The sequence below is a fragment of the Buteo buteo genome, chromosome 27 (genome assembly GCF_964188355.1).
Source record: "Buteo buteo chromosome 27, bButBut1.hap1.1, whole genome shotgun sequence".
NCBI lineage: Eukaryota > Metazoa > Chordata > Aves > Accipitriformes > Accipitridae > Buteo > Buteo buteo.
Genome location: NC_134197.1, coordinates 12374168 through 12390527, shown reverse-complemented (window position 1 = coordinate 12390527; position 16360 = coordinate 12374168). Strand labels below are relative to the sequence as shown.

At 39.8% G+C, this 16360-nt stretch overlaps 2 protein-coding genes across 6 annotated transcripts in view; both read right to left on the bottom strand.

Annotated features, from left to right (window-relative positions):
- The window catches only part of TXNDC11 (thioredoxin domain containing 11), a 34355-nt gene extending 24401 nt beyond the window's left edge, over positions 1 to 9954 (bottom strand). The window contains exons 1-5 of one of the 4 annotated variants that reach the window (XM_075058769.1): positions 9702 to 9954; positions 5610 to 5684; positions 5103 to 5319; positions 4266 to 4363; positions 2170 to 2299 (exon numbers count right to left, since the gene is read on the bottom strand). In XM_075058769.1, coding sequence (XP_074914870.1) covers positions 2170 to 2299; positions 4266 to 4363; positions 5103 to 5319; positions 5610 to 5684; positions 9702 to 9847 — 666 coding nt within the window. In that variant the 5' untranslated portion in view covers positions 9848 to 9954. Of the gene's footprint in view, positions 1 to 2169; positions 2300 to 4265; positions 4364 to 5102; positions 5320 to 5609; positions 5685 to 9462; positions 9476 to 9701 lie in introns of those variants that run through there. The other 3 variants (XM_075058771.1, XM_075058770.1, XM_075058772.1) reach the window with 3 other exon arrangements.
- A 433-nt stretch (positions 9955 to 10387) lies between these two features.
- ZC3H7A (zinc finger CCCH-type containing 7A) overlaps positions 10388 to 16360 on the bottom strand; it is a 31141-nt gene continuing 25168 nt past the window's right edge. Inside the window, exons 19-23 of one of the 2 annotated variants that reach the window (XM_075058856.1) lie at positions 15940 to 16045; positions 15298 to 15406; positions 14269 to 14402; positions 13769 to 13932; positions 10388 to 12449 (exon numbers count right to left, since the gene is read on the bottom strand). In XM_075058856.1, coding sequence (XP_074914957.1) covers positions 12260 to 12449; positions 13769 to 13932; positions 14269 to 14402; positions 15298 to 15406; positions 15940 to 16045 — 703 coding nt within the window. In that variant the 3' untranslated portion in view covers positions 10388 to 12259. Of the gene's footprint in view, positions 12450 to 13768; positions 13933 to 14268; positions 14419 to 15297; positions 15407 to 15939; positions 16046 to 16360 lie in introns of those variants that run through there. The other variant, XR_012654580.1, reaches the window with a different exon arrangement.

The following is a 16360-nucleotide window of genomic DNA, read 5'->3' as shown; positions in this document are numbered from 1 at the left end:
AACGAATCTTTCAGAAAATATTCTGAGCTTCAAATTAATTAGCTTCTCAGTGAAGAAATCACAAAAACCTGATCAAGCAGTAGGCAGTGGTCAAAATGTCCAATGATCTATCCTTTACAGTCTTCTCTCCTTTCCCTTCTGCTAAAAATTAACATTTTTAATATATAAAAGATCAAAAAATCAAAGGAGGACACTAGCCAAGGCTCTCAAAGTAGCAATTAGTTTGTGCCATACATGCACTTCCTGTAACCTACTCTACTCCTCAAACTTTCTCACTTCTTAAAGCACAGGAGTCACTTCCTGGATTGTATCTTCTACAAAAGGTATGAAGTTCCTTGACTTTCAAGGAAAACATTAGAATATGTTCACATTTCTAACTGTTTAAAAAGATGAATCAATGTGTTTATTTCCAGATTAAAACTAACTTTTCCTTTGTGCCCGACTATGTTTCCCTCTCCATCCATCTTCACATACAATTCTCTCTGTCTTAGGTCTTCTCTGTATCCCAGCTCCTGATCACTCAGCATTTGCTATTCCTATTGCACTCACCTGGACTTGCACTAGCCAATGCTCTGTTCCCTGACTGGATCTTACTGCATGAGTTGGCTGTTATTTTTGTATCCCTTTCTCCCCCTCTTGCTTAACTTTACAGAGGCAAGACATTGAGCACCTAGTGCCATGGTCTGGGAAATAAACTCAGCGTTAAATGACTTCAGGGCAGCATGACAGATCACACTCCATTCTTAGTCCATTTCAGAAAAAAAGAACCAACCAACATTGAACATAAACAGAGAACAGGCATTTGGAACCACAGAATTTGAAGCACAGGAAGGGGGGAAATCTGAACATAGAAATAAAAATACCTGTTCAATTGCTAAGCAGTATTAAAAAAATATTTTCTGGTTCCCCCATAAATTTGTCTTTTATCTTGCCTTTCTCCAGTGGAAGTGCACCTCCTACTGCAAAGCAACTTTAAGCTTAATGACACTATGCTTATTAGTTACCTTTCGCAGACTACCAAGAAATAATTCACAAAACACAGACCAAAAACCAAGCAGCTGTTTTCAAATCTCTATAGCAGGCAAAACCCCAACAGTTTTAAAATGGCAAAACTGAAGCAGTGAAAGGACAACAAAATTGCTTGTGATTGCAGAAAGTATCAGCATCAGAGACAGACACACAACTCTACGCCTGACTCGGAGTGCCTGTTTAAAACACTGGAAAACTAAAACCACTAATAGCTCCTGAGGGATAAACCGAAGCATGAATAGCACAGCACCTACCCACGGTAACTACCAGTGAGCATCCCCTTACGCTGTGGCAGCTTTCATTTAACAGCACAGGTCATGCTCTGTCCTGCAGCAGAACCAGTCATTAGAACATGCGCTACTTCAAAGAGGAACTGCTTCATTCTGAAACACTGGAAAGCCCCTCGCATGCTTTGGCCACTACTACAGCATCAATTTGTTGATCAGATTTTCCATTCTGCTCTAATAGCCTGGGTCTTAGTAAGATTATGGTATTTCTCCATTGTGCACTACAGAAATGAACAGTTATAAAGGGATTATAAATGGTTCTGTTGTAAGCGCATTTTGCCTAATTGGAATTTATTAATCCACTAGTATTGCTACCAATCTTGGCACCTCTGAACACAACAGACCAAAAATTAATAAAACACAATGTACCAGTGGATTAAAATCATGAAGTTACAGCATACAAGGTGTTTAGGAACCATTATTTCAACTGATTTCACATTTATTTTTACTTAACACACTTATTAGAAAGGTCTAATATTCCTTTAAAAATTAAAGCAATGATTACATATTTCTCAAATGCCTTCCCAACTTAGACTGCAAGATTTTTGTGAAAAGATTTCTCCCTTCTTTCTTGTTCATATGTAACTTTTTGGTGAGGTAACAACTTTGATTGTTGTCTACATACTAAAGTACTGTAAATTAAGAGCGTCACTAAATCATAATAGTCACTATACAGGGAACCAACATTATGAATTTGTCATTTTGTATTTCTATGATTTTAACAAATTTACAGGGCACTGATCTCAGGATCCTGGAAATAAACTAGTACTTTGGAGTAGATCAAATTTAATTGTGAAACAAGTCAAACTCTTTCTGAACCACAGTGGTAAAGCTAGAGAAGAGAGACAAGTACCTCATAATTTGAGAGGAAATCTAGTAATTTTGATCGAGACGAGATGTAGAGTAGTGGTGTCATCACCCGGCGAACAAACTTTTCAATATAAACAGCACTCATAGGGCCTTTGTATTCAATTGGTCCAAAACTAGTACCAAAAAAAATAATAAAACATTAAGACTTAAATTAACAATAGAGAGAGTCCCTCCTGGGGGTGGCAGAGATAGGAGTTACATAGACAACACGCTCAGCCTCTAGGGAATTGCTCTCTGTGTTAATTAACAGCAGCTTCTGTAACTGACAGAGGAGTTGTGTTACCAGACTTGAAGTACAGCGCAGAAATTGCAGTGACTCTAATGCAGCATCTATGGGTAGGTGCAGTGTACTGGTGGGGATGAAGGGGTGGAGACCATCTCTGAGTCCCATTAAAAAAGTTGGTAAAATGCAGGTATGAATTATATGATCATATACATACACTTCTGCTTTGTCCGAAGTAAATATATGTGACTTAAAAATACACATCTGAAAAATGTCACTATCTTCACTTGATTTTTTTTTAATCTTTAGAAAGTTCAAACAGTATCAATCTGAAAAGGTGCAGTATTTTTACACTGACTTTTACAAGTAGCACTCAATAAAGCAGGGACGAATCCAGTTGCACTGCTGATGAACAGACTCAGCAAGTCTACAGTTTCTCCCCCAGCCATGTTATAAAACAGCTCACAGCACATTAGGTAGTGCTAAAACAGAAGGTGGGCCAGGCCTCCTGGCTACAATTTCCAGAGCTTCTCCTTCATCCCCCTTGAAATCCTGCATCTGATTTATTATCATTAGGTTAGACAAAGCATCACAGTTCAAAATGAAATCAAACACAAATAGCATGAGGGATTAGTCCATTCCTGCTGAAGAATTTAATGTGATGCATTTTTTAATACAGCTTATACATACAGACACTCTGAAAAATATCAAACCTATATTCAGAGGCTTTGAAATGGTCTTCTAGAGCCCACTAGATGATTCTACGTCCTACACGAGGTTATTACAAACCTTTGTCTTAACAGCAACATGTACTGCTTCAACATGCCACATGCCCAGTATGCAACATTTGAGGTTTAATATATCAGGCATGAGGGGTGCATTGCCCTTTGGGGTTTTTATGAAGTATCAATATGAATTTACATCTCATCTTGTTGCAACTCTGTTTAAGGTTACTGATAATACCCAAGTATATCCATCTACTGTGTTGTAATTTCAAGATCAAATAAGTTTAAGTCAATGTATATCCAAGTGGGATTGTTGGGTTTTTTTATTAGTTTGAACTATGCCAGTGCCATCTGTGCCTATTCCAAGTTCAGCTGACAAAGATCAGGATTGTTCCTCCTCAATACATAAATCCCCTCCCCAAAACCAAAATCAGCCTCTGTAGTGGAAGAGAGCTGCAGTTCAAGACTACAGTACATAAGTAAAATGCAAGTGATAAACTACACAGCATCCAGCTCTATTGTACCTTGCATTAGAAAGCATGTTTCCTTACCTTCTGCTCCACATAATGAGAAAAAAAAAAAGGACAATACATACAAATACTAAAAAATAAAAGTGAAATTATATAAAATTTTATACAATGACATCTCAACATCTGGAGCATAAAACAGTGAGTGTAAAGTTCAAATTTAGAAGAAAGTCTCCAGTACACAGTGCCATTTAAATATGCACTTAAATACCACCAACTTCAATAGCGCTTAAGTACATACTTTATTGCTGTCACAAATTGGGACCAGTTGATTTAATCCATCTACAGAGCAAGCAGACAACTGAAATTAATATATAAATCTGAATTCTTTACTTTTCATTGGAGGCAGAAATTCCAGGAGATGCACAGGCAAAAGAAAATTTCCTTAAGGATGAAGAATTGCACAGCATGTCATTTAATTGACATTTACAGGCTTTCTTGACACCTAAGTAGCATACAGGACGAGCTTCACCCAGAATCTCCTCCTCTACAACTATTCACTATAGCCATAAATAGAAAAATTTTCAAAATGCAACATTTCATACAATATCTCTGTTTCCCAAAACAACAATAAAAATCCCACACTGTACGTATGAAATCTTACCTCCGATGGTATAAGTGTATCACAGGAAAATAAAAGAAATGCTTCTGCTTCCTGCATTTCCCTTGGTTCCACCAGCAATTTACAGCCACAAACAGCACCTGCAAAGCAGGTAAAAATTCACAGCTAATAAAGTACATTACTGTGACCTTCTTTATCCAATGTGTATTTTTTCCAATCCATTCTATCTGCTATTTTCAGTCTTTTCAAGTCAGTATTCCATATCTGCTCCTCTTAATTCTACCACAGAAGACTTTTTTTTTTTTTTGGGGGGGGGGGGGGGGGTCATTTTGCAACAGCAATCTTTTGGTCACTTTTCTTTCTAATTTTTAAGCTTCTTAATCTAAATCCTTCAAATTTACTAATTTAGTCATAATCCATATTAATTACTTTTTCTGCAGAGTGGAGCTCAATGAGTGGAGATTTACAACAGCTGTAGCTGTGAAGTGTTTACAGGTAACCAACTGCTAGAAAGCAGTGCTATGGCTGCAATCTTATAAGACTACCAGTGTCTCCAAGGACCCTGGAACTGCAAGCAAACTCCCTGTAATTTCTGTCTGAAGGCAGGTGAATAAATCTGAGAACACTTTACAAAAAGAAACTTGTAGACTTCCCCATTCAGCAGCAGAAATAACAGACAACTGAGCAGGAATCACAGGTTTTCCACATTTATTCTAACACTCCATATGTTAAATTAAAATTAAGACGACTGGCTGAGTTACCCTAAAATATGACCACTCAAGTCCTGCTGGTTCCCATGGGATGACAGAAATTAGCATCAGCTTGGAGATTAAAAAGCTATAAGGTCATGTTTAAGATTCATATCTTCTCTGGAGTTACCTGGTCTGACAACCTGCTGGCCACATGTTCTATTTCTTCTCTTGCTGCAATGGACTGGCCACACCATGGCGCATAGAAGAAATACAGCACAATTTCTGAATCCTGACGAAGGTGATCTGCATAATCTAATTGTCCCCGAAAAAGATCAATGACTGGAGATCTTGTGGAGAAAAAATTCACTGGAAGCTTTGCTGGCATTGTTACGTCTTTTGCTCGGCTGCAGGAAGAAAATTAAGAGTGGTTATTGAAAGTGTACAGCAGTAGTTAGAAAAGTGTGACCAAAACCCTAATTTTTAATCTTAGCAAAGGTCATGCAATGACAAAACTTTAGAAATTGATGCAAATGACTACAACTTACATTATCCAAGTTAGTTTCATGAAATACCATAAAAATCTAAAGATCACCCTTAACAAGCTTTAGAAAGTCACACTGTGATACCATGCACTATGTTTATGGGTATGTTAGCTTACACTCTTATTGCTGGTTGCTATAGACCATAAAATTACCAGGAAGAGTGATTTCTTTGGATTTCTTCCCTGGCCTCATCCTCTTTTAACACTTGTACTTTAGGTAACAGCACCCTGATAAGAGAAGAGACACTGGTCATAAAGTTTTGTGATGTGATGTTTATATAAACAGAGACTATTACCATGCCTTACACTTTGCTTTAAAGTATTCTACACTTCTATTCTTTTATATTGTATTAGCAAAAAATATGTAAATGTGTGTTAGTTTATTTTGCTGATTAGAGCAGGGACTGCAAACTGTTCAGGGCACATTTCCTCTTCAATGTAAGGACAATATCAATAAATAGAGAGTCTTGATTTAAACAAATTATAACACATTAAGTTTCTTAAGAGAAATTAGTTTGACCAGTAATACCAAGAATGTAAACTAAATACCGAGGAAACCATTTTCTATCAAATTAGCAATCAAACAATCCAGAACTTGGCATTTCCAAGGTGTTCAAAAGTTGTTATGGTATAAACTGCCTTAAATGCAAATGAATGATCATATTATCTTTTTTATATTCTCTTAATTCCAAAATTTTCCACTAGCTATATTTACACTAAAGCAAGTCAGATTAAAAACTGAACACCACCACTGTAATGCTCAATTTTGCCATGGTTCCTTATGTAACCAGAAGTTTTAGGAAAGACTGTGCATCCCTTTACCTTGTATCACAATAAAAAGCTAATACAAAATTCTTTTTACCCGATATTTGTTCCTTCTCAGGTTACAATTTTAGTAATTGCGATAAAAATATTGAGCCCCTAACGCTGTCAAACTCATACGTTAAGCAACCTCCTAAAACAACGCTGCCACATTTTCAAACTTTACAATCGTTCTGGTTTGTAAGAAGTACCTTTGTTTTTACAATACAGAGCCACAAAAGCCACAGCTCTTCTCTCATTTCCAGGTTACTAAGCATAAAGCTCAACATTTAAGAATCACTCCCAGTATATTTTCTAAAAGTTATGGAAATTCTTAAATCGTACATAAGAGACAATATTTGCTTCAAAATCCAGAAATTTGAAAATATTAACTGGTTCCTCATGTTTACAATTCATTAATTCCACTACTCACAAAATTCTGTTTTCATGCAGATGGCCCAAAATCTGGTTTCTTCTATGGACTTCTACCTTTGTACCTTGCCTTTTCCCCCAATCAGTAACCCAGCACCTCCTTCCCCAACCCTTAGGTTCTTATGTCACCGCACAATCAACACCTCTGGTTCCCTCCCATGCCTGCACCCTGTGCTTGTCCAAACTGCTAGCTTCTTCCTATGATTTCTAACTGCCAGCTGAACCAGCCACAACACTGATGTGCAAGGGCTCTAACTCACAGGTCAGCACACACACGCTGATCAGCTGCTGAAAGCAAAACATGGCAGCTAAGTGTTGATCTCGCACTAACACGTACTTCTTCAGAGACATTAACTAGAATTTCTCCTCTTTAACCAGTTTAACAAAAATGGACAACCTAAATATGTTTAAAACCTCTGCTTCCTCTACTGAATTAAACAGAGCATGGACAACTAGTTCAAGAGCTAGAGTGTAAGCCTTAAAAATGTGGTATGAAATTGGCTTCAAATTGCAAGAAAGTATAAAACAGATCAACTGAAGTCCCATGACATTAATGAGTCAGGAACTACATGGCTACCTCCAAATATGAAAAAACCTCCAGTAATTATTAAAAACCAAAACACAATAAATCAATAGCTACCAGCTTCTTAAGCTGATTTGCTCAGTAGCGTCTCCCTCTACAATATCAAAGGTGTAACATAGTACTTTTACATAATTTCCAGGCTTACAAAGAGAATAGTGCTCTGAACCCCTAAAAATTATACAAGTATAAACTGAGGATTACATAATAAGAAATTACACAAACATAATAATCACATACTGTTTATTAAAACACTGTACCTGCTACACAGAGCCTATAAAAACTTAAACTCATTTCAACAGAACAACCTGGTAATAAAGGAAAGCACAAGCAAGTGCCTGTAGAATCAGCCCCTTTGACTGGAAGGTCCTTAAGAGTGGGGTTGTCTCAAAAGACATTTGCATAGTGACCAAAATAACTCAGGTTCTAAACCACAGGACTTCCATAATAACACGTTAGTTCAGGCTTCGTTTGGCTATTCCTTGAGCCACTATAAACCTGCAATAGCTCAAACCCCATGAACAGATTGCCTTGTAGTAAAGGAATTTTCCCTTTCCATGCTTTTTATCCATTGGTCTCAAAAGTTACGTATTGTAAGTGTAGTGGTAGTAACTGTACTCTGGTGCCGAGACTTGATTGTAAACTGTACTGATGTGTGGTGAGAAACTAAGTACTGTAGTCATAATTAACATGCAATTAACCATCCTCCAAATTGCACGTGGAATTTTCTGTTTCTGACAGCAACACAACAGGGAATGCTCTTCTGATATTAGTTTGTCTATTTAACCATAATGTGAAAAGCCAAACCCCTTTAATCAAACCTCCTGTACAGAGTACAGGGTGGTGAGAAGCACATTCCAAGCACATTCCATTTGTGAGCTTTCAAACACAGCTAGCAGTAAAATGAAAGGAACATGCAAGTTTTAAGTAAAGGAGAGCAGGAAGAAAACAGAGGCATCATTGTAAGTGTAAAAAAAAAAAAATTAATATTTTTAGTAATGGACAGTAAACCAGGGAGGTGATTAAATCTAGAAATCCTTCACCATACATTGGGTAATATGGCAAGAGCTTTAGACTTTCATCTAAACTATCTGGTTGCTATGAGATACAGGCTACTGGAACAGAGGCACTGCTGCTCACAGAGCAACTCATTCATAGACTTAAAATTCACTTCGATTCAAATAAAACATCCTCTGTGGACAGGTGAGAAAAGAAGGCCTTAGTATTTTTCAGAGGCATTACCTGTGAATCGAGCGTTTATTGGAATAAAATTTGTGAGGTTCTGCAGAATAGGGAAGGAATCAGATCCTTGTAGCCTTCTCCCACTCCCAAAATTAAACCCCAAACGCAGCAGATGTTCTTAAATTAATACAGTATGACTTGAAGCACGTAACAGTCACCTTGACCTAAAACCCATGCAGAACATTCAGATGCCAATTTAGGCTCCAGAAACATGCTGCCTAGCTGCAGCGCATTTACGTGCCTACCGCACATCACCCAACCCTCCTCACAATTCCAGCTACAGACATCACCTAGTTCCACGTACCCACGCATACCAGGCTCTCAGCAAACAGGAACCAAAGAGACTTTTGCAATTAAGAGAGTGCCAGCTCCCAAGAGGAGAGCCACCAGACTGGGAGAAAAAACAAACCCACAAAGCATCTTTCTGTCTGAAGCAAGTGCAGGTAATAGGGGGGGGAGTGTCAACACTAACGCATGAGCCAGAAGAGACCCGTTTCCCCCCACTCTGTGCCCCCCCCGTCCCCGATGCTGCCAGCTGAGCCCGCTGAGGAAAGGGTTTCAGCCCTGCGTCTCCTCAGTCCTTCTGTGGCAACGCGAGGTGCGAGTTATTATTCTCTGGAGATGAGGAAAAAGCGCTTTCTCAACAAAGCCCTTGCCCCTCAGGTGCGTCTGCACCCCCGTACCTACCGCCACGCCCCGCCGCCCTCCGGTGAAGGCACCCGTGTCCCAAAAATACCGTCGCTTCTTCCCCACCCGTGTATTCGGGCGCGCAGAGGGGGCCCCGCGTCCCCCCGCCGCCGCACCGCCGAGCTGGCGACGGTGTTCCCCCACGACACGAGAAGGGCCGTCGTCGCCATGGGGATCGCGTGTCGCCGGGCACGGGAGGAAGATGTCCGTCACCACCCCTGCCTCACGCCACCCGGCCCCGCGCGGCGCCTCACGGAGCCCCACCTCGGGGCGCAGGGAGACGCGCGGCCAGCGCGGGCACAAGGGGTCGCGCCCCGGGAGGAGGAGAGCCCCCGGCCCGCCCGCCCGCCCCGGCACACCCGCAGGCCCCGCAGCGGGACCCCCGCAGGCGGCTCTGCCCCAGGCCTCCGGGGCAGGCACCGCCTCCAGGAAGAGCGGCGGGCGGCCGCTTCCCTCGGCCGGGCCCCGCGCGCCCCGAAGCCGCCCGCCGCCCCCGCCATTACCTGCAGGTGACTTTGAGGGCGACGAGGAAGGCGCAGCCCAGCACGATGGCAGCGCCGCACAGCAGCTCGGGCCGCCGCGCCATCTGGGCGGCGCGAGGCCGCAGCCGGGGGGCAGCCGCAGCGCCGGAGCCGCCGCATAACGACATCGCCCCCGGCCGAGGCAGGGGAGGGGTGCGGGCCGCCGGGCCGCTCCCGCTCGCACACGTCTCCCTACCGCCCGCCTGTCAGCCGCGCCGGGGCGGGCGGGCCGGCCCCCTCCGCCGGCGAACCCGCCGCCGCCACGTCGCGCCGCCCCGAGCAGGCGCACAGGCGGCCGGGCCCGGCCGGGGCGCGGTTGCCCCGGCGGCAGAGGGGACGCCCGCCCCGGGCAGGCGTAGGGCGGAGCGGGCCCCGGCGGGGAAGGGCGCGGGGAGCGGGCCCGGCGGCGCGGCGGGGCCGGCGGCCCTCCTCGCCCGGCAGCGCTCGCTCGCCCCCCCGCCGCCTCGGTAAGAACGCGTTGGGAATCGTGTCGGCCGCCTCCTGCTCTCGGCGCAGGAGAGCGCTGCAATTCCCGTCGCCGGGATCGGCAAGCAGTTCCCCAGTCAGGCCGCCCTTTCTGCGAGGACCGAGCGCCCGCCGGCAGCTCTGCCCCTACAGCCCGCCCTCCCCCCGCTGCAGTCATGAAAGATTTCACACCGTCCTTACAGAACAAGGATTTCATGTTTAGTCTAGGATTACTTCCAATAATTTACAGAGCACTTACATTAAACAATGACAGCATAAAATTGAGAAAACAATTCAGAAAGGCACACGATACAATCAGGTTTTGTCACAGAAATAACAGTGTCCATAGTACTCTATTTCAAGCTCCGTTTATTACAAACAATGTAAAAAAATCAGCATTGCAGCAGGTGGTAGTTCAAGCACCAAGCTAATTTTGTATGCATACTGTACATCGTATTCAAATGTACTTCAGCCTAGCCTGTAAGGAACAGTTCTTTCCCAAGTTCCCCCAGCTATGGCTGAAGCAGAAGGTGGTGTTTTAATATTCCTTGTGCTTTTATTTTGTGAAGTGAAATGGACACAGCATCCATGCTTGTCATGTGTATGGGCATCACTGAACTTTGGTTCAACACTTTTTACATACACAATATATGGCCAATGAATACATTCAAACTACTGAAGTCATTCTTAAAGCTCTTCTAATTATATAAGGTCAGCCAATAACAGAGAAAAATACTCTCAAGAGGAGGGAAAGGTCATGGCAAAAAAACAAAACAAAACACCCCCCCCCCCCAACTTGCTGTAGCCATTTTGAATGAATGACTGAAAGAAGCTTAGTTAAAGAAGAAAAAAAAAAAAAAAAAAGGAATTAAGTGAACACACAAAGAAAGCCGAAAGCATGATCTGCAGAGAAACCAAAATGCAACAGAAGCTCCAGCGACCATAAAGCCAAAAGGCTCGTCAATCATCTCAGCCCATGAATGGTTTTCCATTTCCTGTGGTCTGCAGGAAATGCCATTTGAAGTACCATCCACCTTGCAGCCAAGGTGGTGGTTCATGCCCAAGTCAAAAGGCTGAAAACACATCCCAGCACCACGTAGCTCCAAAATGCTTGTCTACTTTGCAAGTTAGTTGGCCATTTTTGTTATTTTAGTGATGTGATGAGCTAATGACAATACAGAAAACTGCAAACAAGCAGCTGGAGACACAAATACCAACTTACTAAGTTTTTAGCTACAGGTGCTCAAGCTTTTGCTAATAGGCAAATCATTGTTTGCTTTTTTTTTTTTTTTACAAAATCTCAGTCCTGAGAGGCTACATGCAGAAAACAGCTTTGTGTAAAGTTCTTTTTATTACAGGCAACATTAGTCCATACAATAATACACAATACTGACATACAAGTGTAATCTTTCAAAATCATCATTTAAACAGCAAAGACCAAGAAACAGAATTTTAACTACTTCATTTTCAAAAATTAATACTTTTTTCCTCCCAAGATCCTTTTTCAGTAAATTATATTGAAACATACAAATAGAGAAAAAATACCCATTCAACATATACTGTAGTTAAATGGTTATTTTGTTTAAAATCTTTAATAAGAAACCTTTTTTTTTTAGCAACCTACATATAGATAAGTAGCAAACTTTGTTTTAAACAAATCCTCTCCATTAAAAGATCTGAAGAATTTTCATCCATCATTTTCTTCTTAGCCCATAACACTCTGTTTTGTAATACCTTGATACCTTAAAGTTTTTCAACTGAAGGACTGATACTAGGGGGCTTCCTAGATATTATAACCTCTCTTCCCCCCCTTCTATTTCCTAACTTTCTGTCCAACAGAAGGTGAATAAGCACGTAATACTTCAGATTTTTTTTTTTTAATCACCACTCTGTTTCATGAGAGCATAGACAGGTCTGCTCAATCCCCCTAAATCTACTATATTTTGCTGTTCAGGAGGAACAATATATGCCAATAAAAGCAGAAAACCTGCAGCTTTTCTGTCACATGCTTTTGATTATTGTCAAATTTTCTGGTTTATGCTTCCAGCTGATAACATGTATGTGTCATCTCAGTATTAGTTTAAATCTTTAAACAAAAAACTATATTTTCCAAAGTCATTATCACTGGGAGCAATCAAGTGGTCTTTCCTTGCTTTGCTGAGCTTCATTCTTAAAACTTGTCTTCGTTCTTCCCACTCATGAAGTTCAGCATTTCCATGGGCAAATTTACAGTTGTTTCCTTCAGTGCAAGTACCAGCCATATATCTGTTAAGACAGATTTCAAATAGTGTTTTCATAGAAATATCATGATCACTATTGTGTCTACGTATTTTACTCTGGTCATGTTTTTCAAATACACTAAAATATTATGGACAAAAAAAATAATTGGAAGAGTATTTACTTTTGAAGCAAGATGATACTAACTCTGTTTAGCATTCAATTATATTTTTCTTTCCCAGCTGTCAAGTATTTCTAAAGGACAAGAGATGGCTCTTTTCTTTCTATTCTTCATGCTCCTACTTTACCAAGTCATTTAATGCCCCAAACCTTTAATTTCATCAGATCAAATTATCATTTAACTCACTAAGCTAAAGAACTACTATTGTTAAAAAAAATCCAACTAATTAATTACACTTTGTTAACTAAATTTGGGTTTTTAAGTACTCAGTATGACTTAAGAATCTATTTTATCCTAGTATTTTTGTATTAAGTTATAAGCATGCCAGTTTGTATTCACTTTATACTGCATATCTGAGGTCAATTGGTGTTCAAAACAAATACTTTTAGGGTGTTACTTAAAAGTTTAGTAAAGGGGGCATGTAAGCTTCCAATGCAAATACTGCAAACAAAAAATAACTTGCTTTATATGTTGTGCAATTTCTCAAGATCTCCAAGGCATTCAAAATCTTTAACTTGAAATGCAGTAACAAAGGTATCTGTATCAGCAAATTGAATCTTTAACTCCAGAATACAGATTCTGAAGTTTTTAGCCTTCCAAAAAGATTACAACAGTGAAAATAACTTTCAACATATTTACAATAAAAATCTACTGCAGTCAGGTAAGCAGGCTGCATTTAAGAATTAAAGGGAGAAGCAAAACATACAACCAATGCTGGGGAAAACCAACAGGTCTTGGAAGTTCTCTTCCACACATTCCTAAAAGACTTTCAGTAACAAATACTCGATTTTAACAAATTTGTTTTAATGCTAACAACATTTCTACTTGCCTTAAAGTTCCAATATCACTGCCCAGCTAGGTACTGTTCTTGTGTTCCACAGGTAATTAATATGCAGATGCCTAAGTAAACTTGTAATAATACCAACAATATTTCACACAGCTGCAATAAACTTGCAACCTTTAGTAACATCACACAAGCAATTTGGTTCCACAATTAGGCACCCTGAGATCCCTGAGTTCTAACAGTACATGTTAAAATACTGTTTTTTACTTAATTTCTTGTTGAAAGATGTATGCAAAGCAAGAAATACTAGAAACATTGTCCATCAAAACTAATAACTGCCTTAATTATTTACACTATGAACTGTCATTTTTCAGCATTTTTAACACCTCAAAAACCACATACCTATCACAAATGCTAAAATATCCAGTTGGAAAGCGATACTGCCAGCAGTTTTGATCGTCCTCAGTGTGGAAAACCTTCTCTTTATGCTTTTCAGAAGAAATGTGACCCTGCCATTGCTTCTCACTATTACAGTTCTTCCCACACATCCAACAGTGAAAATCCACCTGGTTTACAGGGAATTTGGAAACAAAACATTGAGAATTCAACACTGTAATCACAGAACCGCTCCTAATACATTTTGAATGTTTTCTTTATATTGGCCTGTAAATTGTTGTTTACCTAAACAGATATAGTTATTTAAACAATCACCTGAAGTTCATGATCTCCACTGACTTTAGAGGATTCAGAGGAACTGCTTTACAATGTCAGTTAAAGTTTGCATTTAGTGTAGCTAGCTATCATCTAAGGAAGCACCAAGATAAGGACAATATATGTTACTGACTGGGGAGTAGGAACAAAAAACCACATTTGAATTTAGAATTATACCTATGATTACTTACTGTAACTTCAGCATAGTCAGTTGGCATGTGAATTTGCTTCCCATTTTCTTTGTTTGCCTGAGCAGCTGTATCATCTCCTTTTTCTGGTTTTTGACTTTTTAGCCATATGTCATACAACTGCTCCAAGTCTTGAACTAATGAGAGCAGAAGCTAAAATAAGTAATTAGCAATTAAAGCAAGTGTTTGAGAATACTAGATAAACGACTGAGTTCACAAGCATAATTCAGTCCCCACCAACTGTAAGAAGCAAAAAGGAAGGACACAATGTAGACAGTTACACAGTTTAAAGATAAGAGCCAAGAGCAATGTGAACCTCTGGCCACTTACCAAGACCCATTTCTGCCTATCTAGGGGAAAGCAAGATGTTAAAAATTTCTGAACAGGCACCCGAAGTACAGATAACAACTGTGCCACTAGATAACAACCGTGCTGCTGTGTATCAATATCTGAATTTCAAAGTACTAATATAAAGTGTGCTACACTTTTTGGTAAATTTAGCCTGCTTTCTTGCAGACCATGATATTAGAATTTATGTCATTTATTACTTCCAATTTTCAATTATTTCTCCCCATTAACACTCTAATGGAATAACAAGTCAACAACAGAAAGTGAATAGTAATTCCCAGTAAATACACTGCAGGGGGTGGCAGGTGGGGAATTCTTCTGCAAATAGCTTTCCCCCATATGTTATCAACAGAATCCTAGTGTGTGCACATGGCAATATGGAGTATAAACACCAAACAACATTGCTGCATGATCAATATACTATTTCCAAGACATCTAAAATAACTGATACAAACTACTTTATTGTTAAAAAACACATCAAACGACAAATATATAATATAGTTATTTCTATTTAATACTGTTTTTGAATACCCAGTCTGGGCTTATTCAAATTAAAAGAAAAGGTACCTGCAAGGTTTACTACAGAAGACAGTGAAAGAAAGTAGATTAAAAAGTAATTGAGGAACAAGAAAGAAAAGCAGAACAATTAGATTTACAACATGTTAGATTTACTCCTCTACTTACTGCTGTTCTCCTTCATATAGGTCCACATCTCTCTTTCCTCAGGACTGTGAGCAAATGAGCAGTTTCCATCATACTGGCATTTCTTGCCTGAAGCAATATGATTGCACAACTGGAACATGAATAAAAAAAAATATCCTTATGAATATAAAGTAAAAATGGATGATAGTAGAAAATGGTTTGGGTTTTTGTTCCCTCCCCCCCGCCCCAGGTCTTGGCTAGTGTTTCTCCTCCCAATCAGACATTCATATCACGTGAAAAATAAAATCATGTTTATTTTATAAAAAACTCATGTATTTTACTTAGAAAAAGCAAACTGCTGGAAGCAAGTACTATGACTGCTTTATGCCTACCAGATTACCAGACCACAGGTATGTTTAAACTATTTCTGAAATATTTACTGCAGATAGTAAGAACTTAGTTAAATCACTTAAAAAGTTATTAACTTCCACTGATGAAAAAGGGCTTCAGTAATAACATGTGAGATCAGTGCTTTTCTAAGGCTGAACTCTGTAGAAATGCTATGAATATATTCCCATCAACTCCCATGGGAATTTCTGCAGAACTGATGAAACCAGCCCAATTACTAGTATTTTCCAGTTACCTTATTTACTTAACTAAAATATTAGTTTTAGGTTAACATACATCAAATTGCAGAGGCACTTGTTTCTTTGCAGGAAGAGGACGAATGGTCATCCACTTCTTACGTTCATTAGACATTACTAGCACCACACGGCGATCTTTGGTCCAGCTAAAAAACAGATGCATTCACTGAAAGAAAATGCTATTAAAAAAAAGACACACTGTGTACACAGAAGCTGAACCAGAAAAGCCCAGAAAGGTTATTTATAAAGCTTTCACCATATATTTGAGATTTAACTAAATTCTACTGAAACTTTACCACAATTGATAAAGAAAACCCCAAAACCCACCAAAGAGCCACCAAAGTGTTTCTCATTACCAATTATTAACATACTACAAATACATGACAGTGTACTGCTTTAATATGGTTTGGGGTTTTTTTTAATTCCTTGTATGACTTTTTCCTAAGCAGTAACAAGGTTTC